General features: G+C 53.2%; 13 protein-coding genes across 13 annotated transcripts; 7 read left to right on the forward strand and 6 right to left on the reverse strand.

Annotated features, from left to right (window-relative positions):
* Nucleotides 1-44: 44 nt before the first annotated feature.
* Nucleotides 45-992, reverse strand: NUU61_007465 (Mic19 family protein; the record flags this gene model as incomplete). Its single annotated transcript, XM_056657990.1, has 3 exons — nt 45-590; nt 675-732; nt 934-992. 3 exons carry the CDS (start codon nt 990-992, stop codon nt 45-47), a joined length of 663 nt encoding a protein of 220 aa, XP_056510790.1.
* A 1,199-nt stretch (nt 993-2,191) lies between these two features.
* On the forward strand, nt 2,192-2,665 carry NUU61_007466 (uncharacterized protein; the record flags this gene model as incomplete). Its single annotated transcript, XM_056657991.1, has 1 exon — nt 2,192-2,665. One exon carries the CDS (start codon nt 2,192-2,194, stop codon nt 2,663-2,665), a length of 474 nt encoding a protein of 157 aa, XP_056510791.1.
* Nucleotides 2,666-2,797: 132 nt separating this feature from the next.
* On the forward strand, nt 2,798-3,381 carry NUU61_007467 (uncharacterized protein; the record flags this gene model as incomplete). The annotated part of the gene is made up of 2 exons (XM_056657992.1): nt 2,798-3,001; nt 3,091-3,381. The coding sequence occupies 2 exons, from the start codon at nt 2,798-2,800 to the stop codon at nt 3,379-3,381; spliced, it is 495 nt and encodes a 164-aa protein (XP_056510792.1).
* Nucleotides 3,382-3,498: 117 nt separating this feature from the next.
* On the reverse strand, nt 3,499-4,833 carry NUU61_007468 (uncharacterized protein; the record flags this gene model as incomplete). Its single annotated transcript, XM_056657993.1, has 1 exon — nt 3,499-4,833. One exon carries the CDS (start codon nt 4,831-4,833, stop codon nt 3,499-3,501), a length of 1,335 nt encoding a protein of 444 aa, XP_056510793.1.
* Nucleotides 4,834-4,998: 165 nt separating this feature from the next.
* Nucleotides 4,999-5,469, reverse strand: NUU61_007469 (uncharacterized protein; the record flags this gene model as incomplete). Its single annotated transcript, XM_056657994.1, has 1 exon — nt 4,999-5,469. One exon carries the CDS (start codon nt 5,467-5,469, stop codon nt 4,999-5,001), a length of 471 nt encoding a protein of 156 aa, XP_056510794.1.
* Nucleotides 5,470-5,638: 169 nt separating this feature from the next.
* On the reverse strand, nt 5,639-5,908 carry NUU61_007470 (uncharacterized protein; the record flags this gene model as incomplete). The annotated part of the gene is made up of 1 exon (XM_056657995.1): nt 5,639-5,908. One exon carries the CDS (start codon nt 5,906-5,908, stop codon nt 5,639-5,641), a length of 270 nt encoding a protein of 89 aa, XP_056510795.1.
* A 421-nt stretch (nt 5,909-6,329) lies between these two features.
* On the forward strand, nt 6,330-7,790 carry NUU61_007471 (C2HC5-type zinc finger protein; the record flags this gene model as incomplete). Its single annotated transcript, XM_056657996.1, has 1 exon — nt 6,330-7,790. The coding sequence occupies one exon, from the start codon at nt 6,330-6,332 to the stop codon at nt 7,788-7,790; it is 1,461 nt and encodes a 486-aa protein (XP_056510796.1).
* Nucleotides 7,791-7,831: 41 nt separating this feature from the next.
* On the forward strand, nt 7,832-8,020 carry NUU61_007472 (uncharacterized protein; the record flags this gene model as incomplete). Its single annotated transcript, XM_056657997.1, has 1 exon — nt 7,832-8,020. The coding sequence occupies one exon, from the start codon at nt 7,832-7,834 to the stop codon at nt 8,018-8,020; it is 189 nt and encodes a 62-aa protein (XP_056510797.1).
* Nucleotides 8,021-8,527: 507 nt separating this feature from the next.
* Nucleotides 8,528-10,254, forward strand: NUU61_007473 (cytochrome P450; the record flags this gene model as incomplete). The annotated part of the gene is made up of 3 exons (XM_056657998.1): nt 8,528-8,605; nt 8,681-9,304; nt 9,364-10,254. The coding sequence occupies 3 exons, from the start codon at nt 8,528-8,530 to the stop codon at nt 10,252-10,254; spliced, it is 1,593 nt and encodes a 530-aa protein (XP_056510798.1).
* Nucleotides 10,255-10,486: 232 nt separating this feature from the next.
* NUU61_007474 (Mpv17/PMP22 family protein) lies at nt 10,487-11,349 on the forward strand (the record flags this gene model as incomplete). The annotated part of the gene is made up of 3 exons (XM_056657999.1): nt 10,487-10,582; nt 10,705-11,091; nt 11,197-11,349. The coding sequence occupies 3 exons, from the start codon at nt 10,487-10,489 to the stop codon at nt 11,347-11,349; spliced, it is 636 nt and encodes a 211-aa protein (XP_056510799.1).
* Nucleotides 11,350-11,622: 273 nt separating this feature from the next.
* On the reverse strand, nt 11,623-13,665 carry NUU61_007475 (MDR family MFS transporter; the record flags this gene model as incomplete). Its single annotated transcript, XM_056658000.1, has 4 exons — nt 11,623-12,270; nt 12,333-12,759; nt 12,828-13,207; nt 13,264-13,665. The coding sequence occupies 4 exons, from the start codon at nt 13,663-13,665 to the stop codon at nt 11,623-11,625; spliced, it is 1,857 nt and encodes a 618-aa protein (XP_056510800.1).
* A 1,440-nt stretch (nt 13,666-15,105) lies between these two features.
* On the forward strand, nt 15,106-16,269 carry NUU61_007476 (putative aryl-alcohol dehydrogenase Aad14; the record flags this gene model as incomplete). The annotated part of the gene is made up of 1 exon (XM_056658001.1): nt 15,106-16,269. The coding sequence occupies one exon, from the start codon at nt 15,106-15,108 to the stop codon at nt 16,267-16,269; it is 1,164 nt and encodes a 387-aa protein (XP_056510801.1).
* A 590-nt stretch (nt 16,270-16,859) lies between these two features.
* On the reverse strand, nt 16,860-18,401 carry glkA (glucokinase glkA; the record flags this gene model as incomplete). Its single annotated transcript, XM_056658002.1, has 2 exons — nt 16,860-18,164; nt 18,222-18,401. 2 exons carry the CDS (start codon nt 18,399-18,401, stop codon nt 16,860-16,862), a joined length of 1,485 nt encoding a protein of 494 aa, XP_056510802.1.
* Nucleotides 18,402-19,294: the final 893 nt, after the last annotated feature.

A 19,294-nucleotide genomic window follows, 5' to 3' on the forward strand; every position in this document is an offset into this window, starting at 1 on the left:
CTTTCATATCAGGCGGTATCATCTGCAAGCCGACACTTTTCTTTCTAACCGACAATGCGATCGACAAAGGCAGCTTCCATGCGAGCGACCTCACGCTTGAAAGCATCCACCTCCTTGTAGCAGTCCAATGGCCGACGGTCATTCAACCGCAAGCACCCCACCATATCAGACTGAGCCCGCTGGACCCCTTCATCCAGATCCGCCAGCTTCCTCCGCCCATCAAGCTTGGCCCGCAGCTGCTCGATCTCGGCAGCCACCGAGTCGCGCGAGACATTGCGGTTGACGACTGGCTGCTGTGGCGTCGACTCCGGGGCAGGCACCGTGTACGTCGGTGCGGACTCGTACTCGCGGCCCGCGAACGGGATCCGCGGCGCGTCCAGGTTCAAGGATCCGGCCGGGTAGCCCGTAGCCGAGGGGGCGACTGGTGCCGTTGCGGCTGTGATGGGTGCCGCGCCTGTGTCTTTAGACTCAGAGAGCCGCTTCTCGATCTCTGACAGGGTCTGCTGCTCGCGCTCGCGGAGCCGCTGCAGCTCCTGGGCGACGCGGGCTTGGATTTCGAGTTCCAGGGCCTTGGCGCGGGACGAGTCGGTCTGTTAAGAGGGCTGGTGTAAGCTTTTGTTTCCTTCTGTTTCTTCGTCTTCGCATGGGATTTCTGCTTGGGTAGTGCTGCATACCTCGGAGCTCGACTGTAGCGCCTCGACTAGGTTGGAGGAGAATTGGATGGGAGAGTTACTGTAGCAGCGGTGGGTTAGCATTTGCAACATGAACAGAGCTTGTCCCAGGGCCGGATCATCCCGTGGCTGATGCCGAAACCATCAATTCCCCACGTTCAATGGATTCGTCTGTGCCAATGGGCCTGATCGAGAGGATTGTCTGATTGTCGCTGGCACGGTCTGGCCGTGGTACAGAAAGCGAAGGTTGAGGGGCAATTACCTTGAGAAGACATGATTCGAGCCGGCCGCAGCCTCGGGCTTAGAGCTGCCAGCACCCATTGTTGCAGTGTCGGTTCCGGAAGGGCAAGTGCAAAGTCCCAGGCGTCCGATCTTCCGATGGCTACCGGTCACGTGTGTTTAGTCATAATACATCAATGTCCGGGCCCTTAGAAGCTTTGACTATTTCTTCTACCTCGTTCAACCAGCTTCCTTTGTCTCCGCGCGTTAAAATTTCATGTTCATAATTATTTTTTGTTTTAAAAAAAATTGATTTCTTTTTATAGAATTACTAGGCTCTAAATCTATCATACACTCCTGTAGGTAAGATATATCCTTATCCTTTACTTCACCAAACAAAATAATCATAACTATAGATGTGATAGGGGCATTCTAGAATAATTTTCAAAATTCACATTACCTATTTCTTTAAAAGATAACTAGAGAAAGCTATATGCTATATTTTTATAAACTAGAATGGATATTCTTCTTTTAAGTCTCTATTAGTCTAAAAATAGGAGTATAGGGGAATAGAATCTTATTATAAATTGGATACTAAAATAATATTTAGAATCACTACTAGAAAGACATTAGGAAAGAGGCAAAGAAAAATATAGAGCTAGATGTTTGCTATACTATTTGCTAGATTAATTCTCCTTATATCTAGGAAGGTATCTTAGTTGTAAGAAGAATTTAGATAGTGCAGGGCTATCTCTAACATGGTAGTGAGAGATCTTTGAGATTCTTTTTTTTCTTCTTCGCCTTCTCACTTAAAAAATGTGTTTCTCAAGTAATCATCTGAGGTTTACTTAAATAAGGTAAATATCCTCTCTAGATAGCACCTTAGAAATTAATACTAAGAAAGATACTAAGAAAGATACTAAGAAAGATACTAAGAAAGACACTAAGACACTAGCCAAAAAAAATACTACAAAAATACTCCACAATATAGAAGAAAAGAGAAGAAAACTAGTTAAAAAAAAAGAAAAATCAATTATAAGAAAATAATTATAAGAAAAGTAGCTCATAAGCTATATATAAAGCCATTCAAATGAAATAAAGGTTAGACAACAGAACTTGAAAAATATAAATTCTCTCTTTAAGGGTTAAAATATCTCACGGCTTACAGATTCATGATGCACAGCAGAGAAAACGATAAGGCAAACAAGGTTTGGGTCAACTTGGGCAACTGCCGACTTCTTGCTTTTCACCATCATTCATCATCCACTTTCCATTATTAGTCTTGCTCCTCTCTCATCATCATGTCTACTATCCGTCATCTTATGGAGAACTTGTCCATTATCGGACACCTTCGCGAGAAAAACAAGGGAAAGGTTCAAGAAAACATCCAGAAGCTCTTCAACAGCCTCATGTTGAACGACAAAGTATCGATGGACGCTAAGGACCTGCAAAGTCTCGATCTCCGCTCCTTTAACCCAGAAGAGGAGAATCTTCAGCTCCCTTCTCAATTTTTTAAGCCCTGGTCCCTGTCCAAGTTGCAACAGCATGAGAAGAACCTTGAGGATAAAAAGGCGAGTGACATGCTTCATTCCTTTGAAACTGTCATGAGAGAAGGAGACCCATTTTTGATGGAGCATGGAGGCTATGAGACCTGGAGACGGACCCGGAGTCTTTGCACTCGTCTGGCATGGGAAGTGCAAATGTTCCCAAGAAAAGGGACCACGGGAAACTGCCTCGCTCTGAAGAGCCTCACTCACTGGCGCTGCTCCGAGTGAGTTCCATCCATGAACATCTTTGACTCAACTCTCATGGGGGATCCTCAAGCTAACTATAAGCCCTTTTCCCTTTTTCTTCTTTTTAGTGGTCTGCCCTTCACCGAGTATCTTCAACCGATATTCCTTCAGGCCATGCAAACTACCAACAAGCTTCCCCCGTGGTCTGTGACACACTCTTGGACTCTTTCCAGTGACACGCCCCATATCAAAATGTGCATGTACCACGGCACCGACGGCGATCCATCTCGTGTCTTTCGCGGCGAACTCTTTTCCATGATCGCCATCAGGCTGCAGCGCTTACAATTGGAGGAGCTCAAGAAGCATCTCATTATTCCTGTAAGTTTCTTGTGTGTCTAGATCTACTACAATGAGATATACTCGGCTGCTGTGTGGTGATCTTGGTTACTAACTACTGCGTCATCTAGGTCATGCTCATTTCTTTCGTGGGCGAAGAGCATGACAGAATTCTCCTTACTCATTTCAACGGGGAGAAGCTGATTATCCACATGTCGCCCCTTGACCGCTTCCGGGTCGAAGACGAAGACTCCATGCTGTTGTTTACGCGCTACCTTGCAAGTGATATCGATCCTCAGGGCGTGACAAAGTCGTTGGATTTGAAGAAGCCATTGGATTCGGGAGTGCTATCGAATGTGGGCAAGCCAGGGGATTCGCGACATTCAGTGAGTCATGCGACGCCGTTGGGTTCGGGGAAATAGATTGCAGCTCCCCAGAATGATGTTTCTCATTGCTCGTGATATCGTGATTGCTATTTTTCTTCTCCAAAACTAGGTAATGCTAAAATGAATGAATGTGCCATGACCCAAGATCAGCCCTCATCCGATATACTCCGCGTAATGAGCCCATTCGGCATCCGACCTCAATCCTTGTATCTCGGTCTCCTTCAAGCACAATAACACATTGATATCGCCGCACTCGAGTCGCGGTAAGAAATACAGCAGGCTCTGGACAGGTTTCGACCTCGGCCGTCGTACTACTGCCGGTTTTCCCAGTACGCCGAACTCCAATCCGTACGCGCCTACGCTTGCCCATGAGGAGGCATTGATCCATGTGTCCGGTCGGAACCCTGGTACAAAATTGAAGGTGCTTTTGTCCGGCTCTTCGGCGATGAGCGTCGCCAGACTGCGGAGGAAGTAACGGTCTCGAATTCTTTGGACATCCCGGCGCAGGTGGGCAGCCACGGCTGCTAGGTGAGTGTTGTCCAGCTCCTTGAAAGTCATAGTGGAGAATATCTTGACAACGAGTACCCCCATATACTCCGCAGGAACGCCCAGGGTGCGTCGGCAGTCGACTGCACGCGAGAATCCGGCCACGGCGTCGGGGAGCTGGCCTAGACTGAAACGAACTGCACTCAACCGCTTCCAGACAAACGCACTCAGGGCATCGTCTGTGGAAGGCGTTGCAGAGAGATTCGTGAGATCGGCCAAGTGGGCGGCACTGAAACGGAAATGATGAAATGCAGGCTGAGGGCCCGGTGGAGGAGGGGACCGTAGCGACGGATTCAAGCTCGAGGGTCTTCGCATTTGGCCGTGGTCGCATTTGGGTTCCTCTGGCCCTAGGAGAGGAAATACCGTCAAGCGATCACAATTGTTGATCTCGATGGCCGTCTTTCCAAATTCCCGGCCCTGCAGTGCCGTTGCCAGTAACCCGAAGATCTGATCGATGCCACCCATGTCCAGGACGTTGTGTTGAGCGGCACAGTTTAGTAAAAGCCCATTCCTGATCCAACTGACCGTCAATGTCAGAGCGGGTGCTGGGCTTGTGTCTGTTTCCGTATAGCTATCGGGGAGAGAGGTCTCCGCCGATAGCAGGGATCCATCTAACAAATCGCTCGCGCCGTTCATGCGGACGATGTCCTCATAAGACGGACAATCATCGGCTCGATCTTGAAAACGGAGGATATTCTCAGTCTGATAGCATGGCTCCACGATGAATGCGCCCGTGCAGCCGGGACCTACACCGGTGTTGATGACCTTCCCAGCGAGCCAGGGGAACGTGGCTGTCAATCGACGAGCGGCTGCTTCCAGCGCTTGAACTATAGTCTCGCGAGAAATACTCGGTGGATGCGCAAAACACAGCACCAGGTGGGTGTATCCTTTCATCCGGGGAAGCTGCCCAAAGACATCTTGCATGTCTGGCAGGGTTTCCATGGTGAGTTGGAGGTTGGAAGAAGGTCAAAGATGGACCAACACTCGGAGGGAATTAATCCAACATGTTTGGCCCCACGATGTCATCAATTCGCTAACTCGGACAGTTGAATGTTGAATCCACCAAAAAAAATATACCAATACAGCTTATTCCCTATTCAATGCACATCAACCCGCGCATTCGAGCGCAAATCCACAACATCTCGCCAACCACCCTCTACCTTGATAGCTCAGTTCAATATAATGCGGCGCCTCGGGCACCATGCTACACTCGATGCGGGAACTGCATGGAAACGCGTTACGATATTTCTCTAGTGCCTCTTGGGTCGATAATAAGAGCACATCAAACTCGCTTATCCCGTACATGAACGGCACCTTGACTGCATGCGAATACCGGTTCCAGTACTGGAGCCATTTCGTGTTGGTATCCAGAAACTCGGCCGTAGGAGTCGGCTTGTTAAGCCTGGTCGAGCATTTGAGAATCTCTGGGTCGGAAAGCTCCTTGCCCGGCGTCTGGAGCATCAGCGAGTCTTTCAAGGCAGGATCGAAAGTGACTTGTTCGGTTGTTGTATCGACCAGTGCTTTTAAGTCTTGGTCGATGGCGGAATCAACGTCGGCGCCGATGCCCGAGGTAATCATCCCAGCAAGGGTAGCCTTCGGTTCCGGTGTAGAAGCCCGCAATAATGATGGCAATCATGGCGCCGACGGATTATCCCAGGAGAACCACAGCAGTGGCACCGGAGCGTTGGCCATATTCTTTCCACAGCGCCGGTAGAACTATCTCGTGCAAATATCTCCCTTGCTGCTGTCAAGACGTCTCATCTTGGTTTGAAGATGCCGCAAGAGGTGTCGTCTCGCAGTATCCAGGCCGATTGATTGCAATCACCGGGATGTGTAGCGCATCTGATACGCGCGCGATGGAGGACTCGGGAGTAGCGTCGAAGTATTCAGCATCGTAGCTGCCACCATGTAGGCAAACCACCAGAGGCACAAACCTTGCCTGGGCATCTATAGGCGGAAGCGAAAGGAGTCCAGTGATAGTGGCTCCATCGCTAAGGTTTATCTTGAACGGTTGCATTGTGGATGGATCGAGTTGAATCAGGAGGTTGGGGGATTGGAGGGGTCGATATTCCCGCAGTACGATACAGTAAGATAGTTCAATCCTTCAGGGGACGATTTTTTTTTCTGCGTCTCTTCTCTGGTCTTCTGGCCTTCTGGCAGTCTGTCGTTTGCTTTGGTTGTGAATATCGAGGTCTATGAATGGGTTGATCAAACGATAAGCCCTTGCCCATCTATGGATCGGATAAATAATTCACGTCGTACGCATTTCCAAGCCCTGCGAATCCAGTAAATCAGCAAATCTTTCGAAATAACATATAGATCTCTATAGAAACCGAGGTTTGCGGTCTTAGGGTACCTAGGTATAGACCGCGCTTAATAATGGGAGGGGATTGACCGGCAACTCAACCGACGCCGCAGCGACTCTGCATCCATTGACCATGTCCGACCTCACCGCATGGGGAGTCCCCCGTCTCTCGCAGCTCCTCCCGCTAGATGAGGAGTCGCTATCTCAAGTCATCGAGTATGCTGCCAGTCTCTCTAAAGAGGCCTGCGCCGACCACCTGAAAAACCTCCTCGGCGACTCCCCCGCAGCCCTCGAATTCATCGCCTCGTTTAACACGCGCCGAAATACCCGGCCGCCCACCCAAAGTGGACAGGGCGAGAAAGATAGAGGGAGAAAGGGCAAGAAAAAGGCCCCGCTGCACAGTGCGGGCCCGCCGCGCCGACCGGACAATTACGGTGATGTCGGCGGTGCGTATCTGAAAGCGGAGCATGAGGAGGACTATATGACCACCAGCAAGCCCTCCCAGGCGACTGGGCCATCGCGACATGAGTCTTCTTCGCGCGGCTCATCCCCTATGCCGGCGCCAGCCTCCAAACCTCCGCCCTCGGCCGCGGGGCCCGTGCTCTCCGACATGCTCCCAAATGTGCGATCGAAAGCTAGCAAACCTGCTCGTCAGAGCGGGCAAGCCGCTAGTCCATCCAAAGGTAGCGGGTCGCTTACTACGAGCAATATCTCCGATCTGACGGCGGCCATCGCTGCCTTGGAGGTTTCGACCAATCCGACGATGGGTTCTGAGGGACGTAAATGTACTTGCTACGCGGCAATCCACCCGCTCTTTGACCCGGCACCCAACTGCCTGAATTGCGGTAAGATCATTTGCTCGCTCGAGGGCCTACAGCCATGCTCTTTCTGTGGAACCCCGCTTCTCTCAGCCGAGGAGGTGCAGAGCATGATCCGCGAACTACGAGCCGAGCGCGGACAGGAAAAGATGCGCGCCCACAACGAGGGTGTCCACCACGATAGTGGCCCCAAACCAGTCTCGGCATCTGGGTCCTCGTCACCCAGCAAGCTCGATGCCGCCAAGGCTCACCGCGACAGACTTCTCCAGTTCCAGGCACAAAATGCTCGCCGGACCAAGGTCGTTGACGAGGCGGCTGACTTTGAAACGCCAAATGTCGCTTCGACGCTGTGGATGAGCCCCGCGCAGCGCGCACTGGCACTCAAGAAGCAGCAACGTATCCAGCGCGAGATGGAGGACAAAGCCCGTCCTGAATGGGAAAAGAAAAAGACGGTGATGAGTCTAGACATTAAAGGCGGCAAGGTCCGCCGGGTATATCAGTCTGCGGCGGCGGACCCGACTCCAGAACCAAGTGAGCCGGATCCTGCCGACGCAGCGGACTCAGAGATGCCCCGAGAAAGTGGCCATGCTCTCAGTCGGAATCCGCTCCTCGCGGCGGGAGGATTGATGCGTCCAATGTGGCGTGCCCCGGATGGCAAGTCCGCCGAGACAGCGGAGCGGACTGAGCGGAAACAGACGTGGCGGCGTGTTCAGGATGACAATGACGACAATGAGCAGTGGATTCTCGACGGGGGGTTGCAGGGGCACAGCGCCTGAAGACAAAATGGAGCTTAATTGAGCTCGTCATTACTTATCCCATGGCTATCAGATGGGAGACTCTCTTTGTGGCGTATTACTGCGATGCCGCCATCTCAGTGAATATCCCGCCCGATTACCAGCTCCATATGAACCTTGATACCCCCGCAACCACCTATAGCTCAGCCGATCCCGATGCACAAACCCCGAACTTCCTCACAGCGGAAACGGATACCAACGGGGCCGAATAACGGACAGAAGTCCCTGGAAAAAAAAAAGCGGCTGGTGCAGCTGGTGGAGATGACTGAGGGGCAGTCCATCATTGGGGATAAAACTCCCGTTCCAGAGGGATTACGATTGATGATTTCATGTATGTCAATGATCCAATAGATCTCTAGTATTGCTGCTGCATATCTCATGGAATGTCATACAAATTCTATCTTTGAGCTGTAATATTTCAAGTGTTACGACCAGCAACTCCTATAGTTCTATAACCCTGGAATGCACTCCCATTTAAGCATAACAAATCCCCGCGCGGGATTCCGAATCATCCAGTGTAACCCGCACTTAACCGAAGCAACAATGTAATCCGCGGCTCGCCGGTTGGCGAACTGGCGCGTTCCACGGCGTCTGGGTGCCGTTCGTCATCGATCTGCGAGCCTCGGTTGGGCACGGGTATTTTCGGTGGTGGGATATATAAGCCCCGGCGACGATAAGCCTCACCAAGGCCCCGATTGTCATAGATGACTGCTGTCACGATGCTCGTTGAACCCGTGCTGGAGAGTCTCTCAGTGCAGAGGGTGGTGGGGGGAGTGGGTGTAGTGTTGACTGTGATGGTATGTATATATCCCTGATCTATATAGATGATTTCCTCGCTATCCGTTCAAAATTGGTCTAACATAGCCCCCCAGGCCCTCGCCTATATCTTCTACAACCGCCTCATCCACCCTCTCCGTCGCATCCCCGGCCCGTTCCTGGCTAGCATCACCCCCTGGGTCCAGCTCTACCACGGCCTCCACGGCGACCGCCATCTCTGGCTCGACGCCCTGCACCGCGAATACGGCACGCATGTGCGTGTCGCCCCGAACTTCGTCTCTGTCAACTCTGATCGCGGCCTGCACGATATCTACGGGCATGGCAAGCGACTCCAGAAAGCTGATTTCTACAATGCTTTCCCTGCCATTAAGGGCGTGTACAACACCCACAACGCGATTGATAAGACCATCCATGGCCGCAAGCGGAGAGTCCTGAGCCAGGCGTTCTCAGAACATGCTCTGAAGGGTATGGAGGATGTCATGCTGCTGCATATAAGGCAGCTCTGCGCGGCACTGGCTGGCCAGGATGCTGGTTCTGGTGCGCAACACGCCAATCCAGACTTCAAGGGCACAGTCCGCAATATGGGCGACTGGTTTAGCTACCTCACTTACGATGTCATGGGCGAGCTGTGCTTCGGGAAGAGCTTTGATATGCTGATCTCCGAGGGCCGGCGCCATATGATCGGACTGGTGGATCGCGCTGCCAACAGGCATTATGTGGTGAGTAGCCTTTTGGTAGTATATCTTTGTTTCCGCCTGTACATGTCTGACCCTCTCAGTGCGGCTTGTGGATGCCCCTCGACCGATGGAACCTCGACCAGATCTTCATCCGGCGACTAACTCGCGACCGATGGAACTTCATCATGAAGTCGCGTGTTGAAGCCAACGAACGCGCCAAGGAGCGCGCACAGCAAGGCCGCGAAGCCAAGAAAGACTTCTTCTACTACCTACTGAACGCAAAGGACCCAGAAACCGGCAAGGGCCTCAGCACGCCTGAGCTTTGGGGCGAGGCCAACGTGCTGATGATCGCGGGCAGCGACACCACCTCAACCACACTGGTGGCGACGCTGTTCTACCTCGTACGCCAGCCCGCCACACTGGCCAAGCTGTGCGCCGAGGTGCGTGGTGCCTTTGCCACTGTTGAGGATATCGTCAGCGGCCCCCAGCTCAGCGAGCTCGGGTACCTCAAGGCGTGTCTGGACGAGGCGCTGCGTTTGGCACCCGCCGTGCCTGGCGCACCGCCGCGTGCGGTGATGGCCGGTGGCGCAGTCGTCGATGGCGTATTCCTGCCCGCCGGCACCGACTGCGGCACTCCCGTCTACTCGATCCACCGTCAGGACCGCTACTACCGCGAACCTGACACATACCTCCCCGAGCGCTGGATCGAGGGCGCCACCTGCGCTGCCGCCGGGTCGTCCTGGCAGACCACCAAAGAGGACATCGAGACGGCGCGCCGTGCCTTCTGCCCGTTCAGCATCGGCCCGCGCGGCTGCGTCGGGAAAAGCATGGCGTTCATGGAGATGCGGCTGACGCTGGCCCGCTTGGTATTTCTGTTTGATATGACACTAGCTGACCGCCAGGGCGAGGATGCGCGCGGCCATCTCGCGCTGGTGGATCACTTTACCAGTGCCAAAGATGGGCCGAATGTGGTGTTTCGGTGCGCGATGTAGCTGACTGAAGCTGAGCAAATGGAATGGATATAGCAGCACAATATTATGTAGCTTGATAATACCATGGCTTCATCGCTTCATCGCTATATCGAAGACGTAGAATGGCCAAGGTGACATGGAATCAAGCGAAAAGTGGATCCCCTGTGCCCGGCCCTCAGGACACGGTTGCGCGTCTTGGCGATCCCCCGGATATCCATCGAACCGCAAATGCCCTCCGGCGGGTGCCTCCATCATGCCGTTCCCCCTGACCGTGACGTTTGTGCAGTCGACGATCCTCAATGCCGTGGCCAATATCCTGGCGCAGCTGATCGACCAGCGCAAAAGCACTGTAAGCAGCAGCACCATCACCATCAACACCACTCCTCCACCTTCAACCTTCCCTATATACCTATTTCTAAGGGATATAAACAAATTAGAATAAGAATTCACCCACTGACTCTCATCCACCAGACCCCCTTCACCCTCAATCTCCTCCCCTTCCTCCAATTCATCACCTATGGCGTGTTGATCGTGCCCATCAACTTCTACTGGCAGCGCGCCCTGGAGGTGCGCTACCCGGGCTTTCCCTCGCGCGCCGAGTTCTCAAATGCCCTCCGCAGGCCGTGGTCCTGGGCCTCTTCTAAAGACCGCGCCGATATCCTGCCTCAAACCAAGGACGCCGAGAAGAAGCATGTCCACTGGGCGCCGCGCGCGAAGAAGTCTGGGCTGCATAGCTTTGCCATGAAGTTCCTGCTGGACCAGTCGGTTGGTTCGGTGGTGAATATCGTGCTGTTTATTGTGTTGATTAATTTCCTTAAGGGCGAGTCTGTGTTTCGGTCTTGGGAGTTGGTGCTTGAGGTGAGTTGCTTTGCTTTCTTGCTATTTACTATTACATACAAATCTCTTGATCTACTCATACTATACATGTTTCTGCTTTTGCAACAATTTCTGACTCTTTCTCAGGACTTCCCTCCTATTATGGTCGCCCGCCTCAAGTATCGTCCGCTGGTCTCGACGCTGATGTACACCATCATCCCCGTCGACCGCCGGGTTGTCTTTGGCAGTGCCTGCGGAGTGATCTGGGGTGTATATCTCAGCTTGTATGCTGTAGTATAAGGCTTTCTTTTGTGTCTGTTTCTGTTTTATGCTTTCTATACTACTCTTTTCTTTCGTGTTCTTGAGCGTGTTCTGGTTTGCGGCCCCATAAGAATATGGAGGCCATAAAAGACAAGGAGGTGTGTTGATATATCAGGCTTGCATTAGCGGTATTAACTGTATTAACTGTATGACACTGTCCACCCGGGAAATCATACTCCCTTGGATTATCCTGCAGACAAAAGAAACAAGAATATGCACGAAAGAGAGAAGAAGTCTCCCCTAACCCAGCACTCAAACTGCCGCCACCTCGACCTTCTTGCCCTTGACCGAGATCCACTCAATGAAAATGGGCCCAACTAACGACAGGGCGCCCATGGCCACGGCAACATAAAAGGTCTGCGTGATGGCATCATTGTACGCAAATTCCACTCGCTGCAGCTGCGACCCAGACACAACGGACCGCAACATCGTGGCCCCAGCGGACATGAGCTTGGGGGCATTGGCATCCGGAGCATATCGGGCGAAGTTCTGGACGAGTTGGTTCTGGAACACGTTTTGGGCGACGGACACGAAGACCGCGCCGCCGAGCGTCTGCGAGAACATCACGATTGCTGTGCCGCTGGGCACATCCTCGACCTTGAGTGCAGTCTGTGCCACGATCATCGGTTGCTGCATGCCCAGACCCAGTCCGATACCGAACAGTGCCTGGTACCCGATCCATTCAGGGTGGCCCGAGTCGGTCTTTAGCGTAGTGAGGAGCCCGGCACCGATTGTCATGATGACTGACGAGGCGATCATGAAGGGTGTATAGTAGCCACACGCAGTAACAAGACCACCTGCTAGGATAGAGACTACCACGACCGCGATGATCATTGGCAGATTCATGATTCCTGATTTCATAGCCGTGGCGCCCTTGATTGCCTGAAACCAAATGGGGAGCTGGCAGAAGTTAGTGGCTGTACATAGCCAAGTCAGAAGACTGAAATGAAGCAAGAACTTACATAGTAGGTCAGGACGAAAAACGCCGCACCGATGGCCAGGGCATACCAGGCAGCACCCCACACGTTGCGGTTCTTGATCAGACGCGGCGGCACCGTAGCACGGTCTTGACCCCAGTATTGCAGGCCAATGAAGACCAGAATCAGCACGCCAAACACCACGAAGAGCGCAATGACGCGTCCGTTTCCCCATGGGTATCTGGTGCCGCCCCATTGCAGTGCCAGCAGCAGACTGATGATCGCCGGCAAGAAGAAAAGGGACCCGAGAAGGTCAAACTCGGCCAGCTGGCCCTTCCATCCAGTCTTGGTCTTGATGGGCTTGGGTGCCTTAAAGAAAAATAAGATGAAGAAGAAAGTGACGGCTCCGATGGGCAAGTTGATGTAGAAGCACCAGCGCCAGGTCAGGTGGTCAGTGAAGGCACCTCCCATTCTATTGCAGATCAGCATGCCACATCCTGCTAGACTCCAGTTAGAGGAGCAGAGGGGGAAAGAACATACAGAGGACCGGCAACACTGGCAATGCCAAACATCGAGCCAACCAGACCCGTGTACATAGGTCGCTTAACCAATGGCACACTCTGACTGATGATGAGAATCGACCCCGAGAACAACCCGGCAGCTCCCAGGCCGGCAATGGCACGGCCACAGATCAGTCCGACCGAGGTCGGCGTCACGCCACAGACCAAGGAGCCGACTTCGAAGATAGAGAGGGCAAGCAAATAAATCCACTTGATCGAATAGAAGGTGTAGAATTTGCCGAACATCAGAGTCACGGAGCAAGTGGTCAGCAGGTACGAACTACCATACCAGCCGACATCCTGGAGGGAGTTGAACTGGTCGGTGATTTTGGGAATAGCCGTCGCAATAATCGTATTATCCTAGATGGTCCTATCAGTATAGCCCCATTGAACACTATGGCTAGCAGGAGACGTACCAGGGCCACGCAGAACACGCAGAGGCATAGCGCAATGGTAATGAAGGCCAATCTCCATGAAGATGGGTATTCGGCGTCGTCATCATGGGGAACAGTATCGGTGTCTGTACCCTCCTTGTTTGCATCTTCATTGGCAGACTGTTTGTCGGACTCGTCTTTAGGCAGCGTCTCTTTATTCGAGTTTTCGTTGGGAACGGCTTCCCTAGAGGAGTTATTGGGGTTCGCGTCTCTGCTAGCATCATCGGTCGTGGAGTTTCTGATAGGCTCATCGACCAGGGTACTCTCTTTCTCGCTGGAAGGTTTTGATGTTTTGCCTTTGGACTGGCTGTCGGAATCCGAGGCCGTGTTCTTGTCATTCAAATCCGCCTGTGTTGGCGACTCGGCTTTGAAGAAGGTTGACATGGTGGACGACAAGAGAGAGAAACCAGGAAATCAAACAAAAAAAAAAAAAACCAAAGAGAGGGGTGGAGGGAACGAGAGGATTAAAAAAGGCGATTGGCAACGCAACTGACCCTTTGGACAGGTCTCATCCTCGACCCAGAACCACCTTGCCGAACAAGAAACCAATCCAGGTGGCACAGAACTCCCCTTCGCCGAATCTTCCATGTGGTCCGTTGATTCCTCCGACCGTCATTGGTGCCATGTTGCCCTCGTAGCAGAGTGCCTGCATCGATCAATGATTCTCACCATCTCACCGTTCAGACCAGCCAGATGAAACCTCCACTCAGCCGCAGCCCAGATGCATTGCCCAGGAGACCACGCAAGGATCAGGGAGCTATCCAGGGCCGCAGACCCCAAGTGGGAATAGCTGGTTTCTCCCCTTGCTCAGGTTAGTCTCCGCTAAAAACACATCGGACAGGTTCACCGCTGAAGGGACATGACAGGCACTTGTTGATCCTCGGATGATCTCCAGTCCGTGCATCTCTCCACATCTGCAGAAAAGGAGGCGGCCCCAGGGGATGAAAGGACGAAGAGCCTTGAGGGACTGAAGAATGGACTCCTTGGTCCAGTGGAGGCTTTTTATGCCTCCTTATGCCCCCTTATGTCCCCTTTGTTCCTGGCTATCCATGAGGCCCAAGTGTAAGTTGACCGACGGTCGCAGAGGCCATTCACCGACTCGAAGTGAAGCGTCGAAGGGGATCACGCTGAGCATATGCTCGATAAACTCAAATTGCTCATTGCTACAGCCTGCCCAAGAGCCTTGGGGTTGATGCCCTGCTGGCGACCAAGCTGGCTGTGCTCACTAGTCGACTGAGATGTCCGAATGTTTGATTCAGGGCAGCCAGGTCACTGTGTCAATCGAATCAGAGTGGTGGGCAGTTATTTTAATATTTTCTTCTTATTTTCTTCTTTTTCTTCTTTATTTTTATTTTTATTGTGTTTTGTTAGAATGTTCACCCTCTGGAAACTGTGTTTGACCTTGATGGCTTTTTTTTTTTTTTGAAAGGCTTCTAACTGAATCCCCCTAGGAACTACGGGTATATCCACAGACCTAGAGACATCCCGAATCATTACCGAGGCACACCATGGAGACCTCAACGTCATCCATTTGCATTGCGCCCCTGTCTTTATAGTCCCCTCCCGTCTCAAGGGATAGCCGAGTCAATATGATTTGCAGGCATGATGGAATCGATTGACATCATCCAACAGTCATCGGAACCTTGATGACAACCTTGATGACCGGAGAAGTGTTAACTCCGGATGACAGGCGGAGATAGCCCGAAGTATAAAAAAGAGCACCACTTCAAGTGGATTGTGTCGATTTTTGGGAAAGCGATTCTATATCTCCTTCAAGACGAAGATTGTGTCTTGTTGCTTCTCATATCTCTTAAAGGAATCATCATGGAAGAACTCTTCAAGGCTGCGCCCGAACCACCCACCCCGCTGGGCCGGTACCGCGTGCTGGCGCCGACGGCAGGCATCCGGGTCTCGCCACTGCAGCTGGGAGCGATGTCGATCGGGGACGCATGGAACAAATTCATGGGCAGCATGAACAAGGGTCAGTCGTTCCAGCTGCTAGATGCATTCGTGGCAGCGGGCGGCAACTTCATCGACACGGCCAACAACTACCAGAACGAGCAGTCCGAGACCTGGCTGGGCGAGTGGATGGCCGCCCGCCAGAACCGCGAGCAGCTGGTGCTGGCCACCAAGTTCACCACGGACTATCGATCCCACGCGCTGGGCAAGGGCAACGCGCCCAACGCCTGCGGCAACCACAAGCGCAGCATGGTGCTGAGTCTGCGCGACTCGCTGCGCAAGCTCCAGACCGACTTCGTTGACATCCTCTACCTGCACTGGTGGGACCATACCACCTCCATCGAGGAGGTCATGGATGCCCTGCACCTGCTCGTCGAGCAGGGCAAGGTCCTCTATCTCGGCGTCTCTGATACCCCCGCCTGGATCGTCGCCGCCGCCAACACCTACGCCCGCGCCCACGGCAAAACCCCCTTCTCTATCTACCAGGGCCGCTGGAATGTCATGCGCCGCGACTTCGAGCGCGACATCCTGCCCATGGCCCGCCACTTCGGCATGGCGCTCGCCCCCTGGGACGTCCTGGGTAGCGGCCATTTCCAGACCGCCAAGCAGCTGGAAGACCGCAAGAGCCGTGGCGAAGGGCTGCGCAGCATGATGGGCGCCGAGCAGACCGACGAAGAGCGCTGCGTCTCGGAGGCTCTGGCTGCCGTCGCTGCCGAGCATGGCGTCGAGTCCATCACTACCATTGCCCTCGCTTATGTGCTCTGCAAGGCTCCCAATGTCTTCCCGTTGGTGGGTGGCCGCAAGATCGAGCACCTCCACGATAACATCAAGGCCCTGTCGATCCGCCTTACCCAGAAGCAGATCGACTTCCTCGAATCGGCTACTTCCTTCGACGTCGGCTTCCCTTCGAACTTCATTGGCCCCGACCCCAAGGTCACTGGTAGTCCCGGCACGTTGTTGACGCAGACAGCTGGCAAGATCGACTACGTGCAGTCGGCGCGGGCTATTGGCTATGAGCCGGAGAAATGAACGTAGGAAATTGTACAGGGACTACTATGATACTTATGGTGATAATATTGAAAATACGTGCAAAGCGTCCATGAATAGGAAAATGATATCGATTACAAAAGCCACGTCAAATGCAATGTGCCGACAATCGGACCATGCCACGAAGACTCCAAGTAGCTAAATGTCTGTGCAACTCCAGAAGATCAACGTCAAAAACATATAGTGGTACATTTCAATAGATGGGCTCGCGCAGACTCGGACATGTAGTGTGGGAAGAACCACTAATCCCGGCAGCTGGTCAAATCCCTACCAATTTGCCGCGTCGTCCGGGTCTCAATTCTGGTCTCGGCCAGTAACCCCTAGCCATGGGAATGGGCCATGCAGTGGGAAAAAGGTCGGCGGGGACTTCGGGGGTGAAGCCGCAATTCCAATCAAGCGGGCAAATGTCCGTGGATGGGTATCGTGCTTCGGAGATAACCAATCGAATCCAATCCAGCCAGGAGGGCTGTCTTCATCAACGGAATGAACAAACACGCAAGAGGATATGGAAAGGCGTTGGGATGGTAATGCGCAAAATGGGATGAACAGAGAGAGGTAAAAGTTCGCACCACTCATTTCTCCGACGGATTCTGCAGTGTCTCGTCTTTGCTGGCAACCAGCGCAATGAGGGCGGCACCAACCCCGCTACCATCCTTGGAAATGCCGACGCGGACCTTCTTGGCTCCAGCAGCGCCGACCTGTGGCACTTCGTGCAGGGCTTCGAGCATGTACCCCTCAAAGTTGGGGTAGAACTCAACGAGGCTACCATCCACCCCGACGTCGACAATGTCATCGGTCTCGAGCTTGCGAGTGTGAATGAGGATGGCGGCCAGCGGGACAGCACTGAGACGGGCGGCACGCTTGCCAATGGCATGGACCAGGATCTTGACGGCCTGGCACTCGTCATTGCTGGGGTTCTCAATCTTCAGATGGTCCTTGAGGGCTGCCTTGACATCCTCCATCTCCGCGGTGTTGTCGGCCTCCACCTGGCTCAAGAGACTGGTATCAAGCCCCCACTGCCGGTAGAGTGTTGAATTCTCCGGAGTGACGACCTTTGAGGTCTTGCTGGGCTTGAACAGGCCCAGGTCCGGGTTGTTATGCATGGCCAGCAGCGCGAGACGCAGGATCTCACCCAGGAACATGCCCGAGACCCGCTTCTCGAACATTTGCACACCAGGGTTGTTGCTGTCAGCGTCCAGATCGTGGTCATAGACCGTGCTGGGCAGCACACTCAGATGGTTGTCGAAGCTACCCCACTCGGCGTTGATGATCATTTCGCCCGTTGAGGTGTCGTAGTGCGCATCCTCCATCTTCTGGAGCTTGGTGATCCTGTCGATCTTCTCCACGTAGGCGCCGTTGGTGCCGGTTCCGAAGATGGCACCCAGGAAGGTGCCCGTCTCGCCGGGCGAAGTGTACGAGCGCGCCATCAGCGTCCCCACGGTGTCATTGACCAGTGCAGCCACGCGCACAGGCAGGTGCAGCTCATTAATAGCTGACTGGAGCAGTGCGCAGACGTCATGGCCGACAGCGTCGGGGATGTTGAAGCCCTTGGTCCACCGGATGAGGGTGCCGCGGTTGATCCCACACTGGCGCACGGGGAAACTGAAGGTGAAGCCCAGGTCGAACAGATCCTCCTCGTTGTTGCCGTCGCGGCGCCGGCGCTGGTGAGCCTCGAAGTGCTCATTGTGGTGAATCCGCAGGAATGCCTCGATTTGCCGCGCCAGGAAGAGGAACAGGTCCTTGGAGGTGCCGGAAGCCATCAACTCCCGGGGAATCATGATCTTGGACTGCGTAAGAGAGAATGTGGTGTCGCCGTGCAGTTGGACTGAGCACACCCGGAAGTTGGTGCCACCCAGGTCAACAGCCAGATACAAGCCCTGCGGCCATGGTCAATTGGTCGCAACAGAGTGGAAGGTAAATGGTAAGAAACTCACCTTTTCGGAGCCATTGGGCACCGCAGTCACAAAGGTAGGGATCTGGCTCAGCGTGGTCCCCTCCTGGGCCAAACCATCGTTACTCTGCTTGATGTACTCGGCGACCCCGCGCTGCACCTGGTCCGCGGGGTAGTCGAATTCTCGCGCAATGCGCGTTGCCTCATCGATCAGAGCAGACATGGTGGGGGGTACGTTTCAAGAGAATCCGAGAGCCGGCTGAAGATGGAGGACAGGGTATATACAGCCCGGCTGTAGAAGACAAAAAAAAATGAAGTTGGTGAAAGGAAGAAAGGAAAAGAAAAGCGGGATGGAGGGGGAGTCCATGAGGTCAGTTTCCGGCACCTTGGCACTTGATGGACAGTCCCCAGACAACACTTTCACCGGGGGATTACGGATTATTCCAGTGCCTCTCTCTTTCTCTCTTTCTCCCTTTCTCTTACTCTCTGATCTTCGAGACTACAAAATCAATATGAATGGGATTGAATCACGACGCAGTTTTTTATCTGATGATCCCGACCTGTCCGAATGCAGCGCAACCCCCTTCATTCCCTCCATTCCAGTCTCTCTACGAGTCGACAAGTTGAGGATTGACGCAATGACGGTAATGAAGGTGTGGAGCAATTTCTCAGGTTTTCCCCGACTGGACCGGTGAGCGACACTGGTTAGAACCGGGGATTACTTCGCACAGCGTCGCATGCGCACGGGCTGACATCGGGCGCCTCTGGGGGGTGGCAGGGAGATGGGCCGATAGGTCCTAGAATATCTCCATGCCTAACAATATATCTACTCGGGGATATCCTGCCCAGCATATACACCCAGGAGTCCATAGTGATATAGTTCCATTCTGCACCGGAGACAATCAGTGTGGTGGCTCGGCACCGGTGAAGAGACGGGATCCCGAGTGGGTCGGTTGAATAGGGAGAGTATAGAGTGGGAAAAAAGACGAGATCAACAGAGATATCTACAAGTGGCTCAGGTGGACTGCATCAACATTAAACAGGAGTGTCAACTGTATGGTATGAAAGTAATGTACAAATCCTACAAAACCCCGATTCATCATCATCTATGCAAGT

This window comes from Penicillium alfredii (genome assembly GCF_028826965.1).
Source record: "Penicillium alfredii strain IBT 34128 chromosome Unknown utg000009l_segment0_segment0, whole genome shotgun sequence".
NCBI classification, from domain to species: Eukaryota; Fungi; Ascomycota; class Eurotiomycetes; order Eurotiales; family Aspergillaceae; genus Penicillium; species Penicillium alfredii.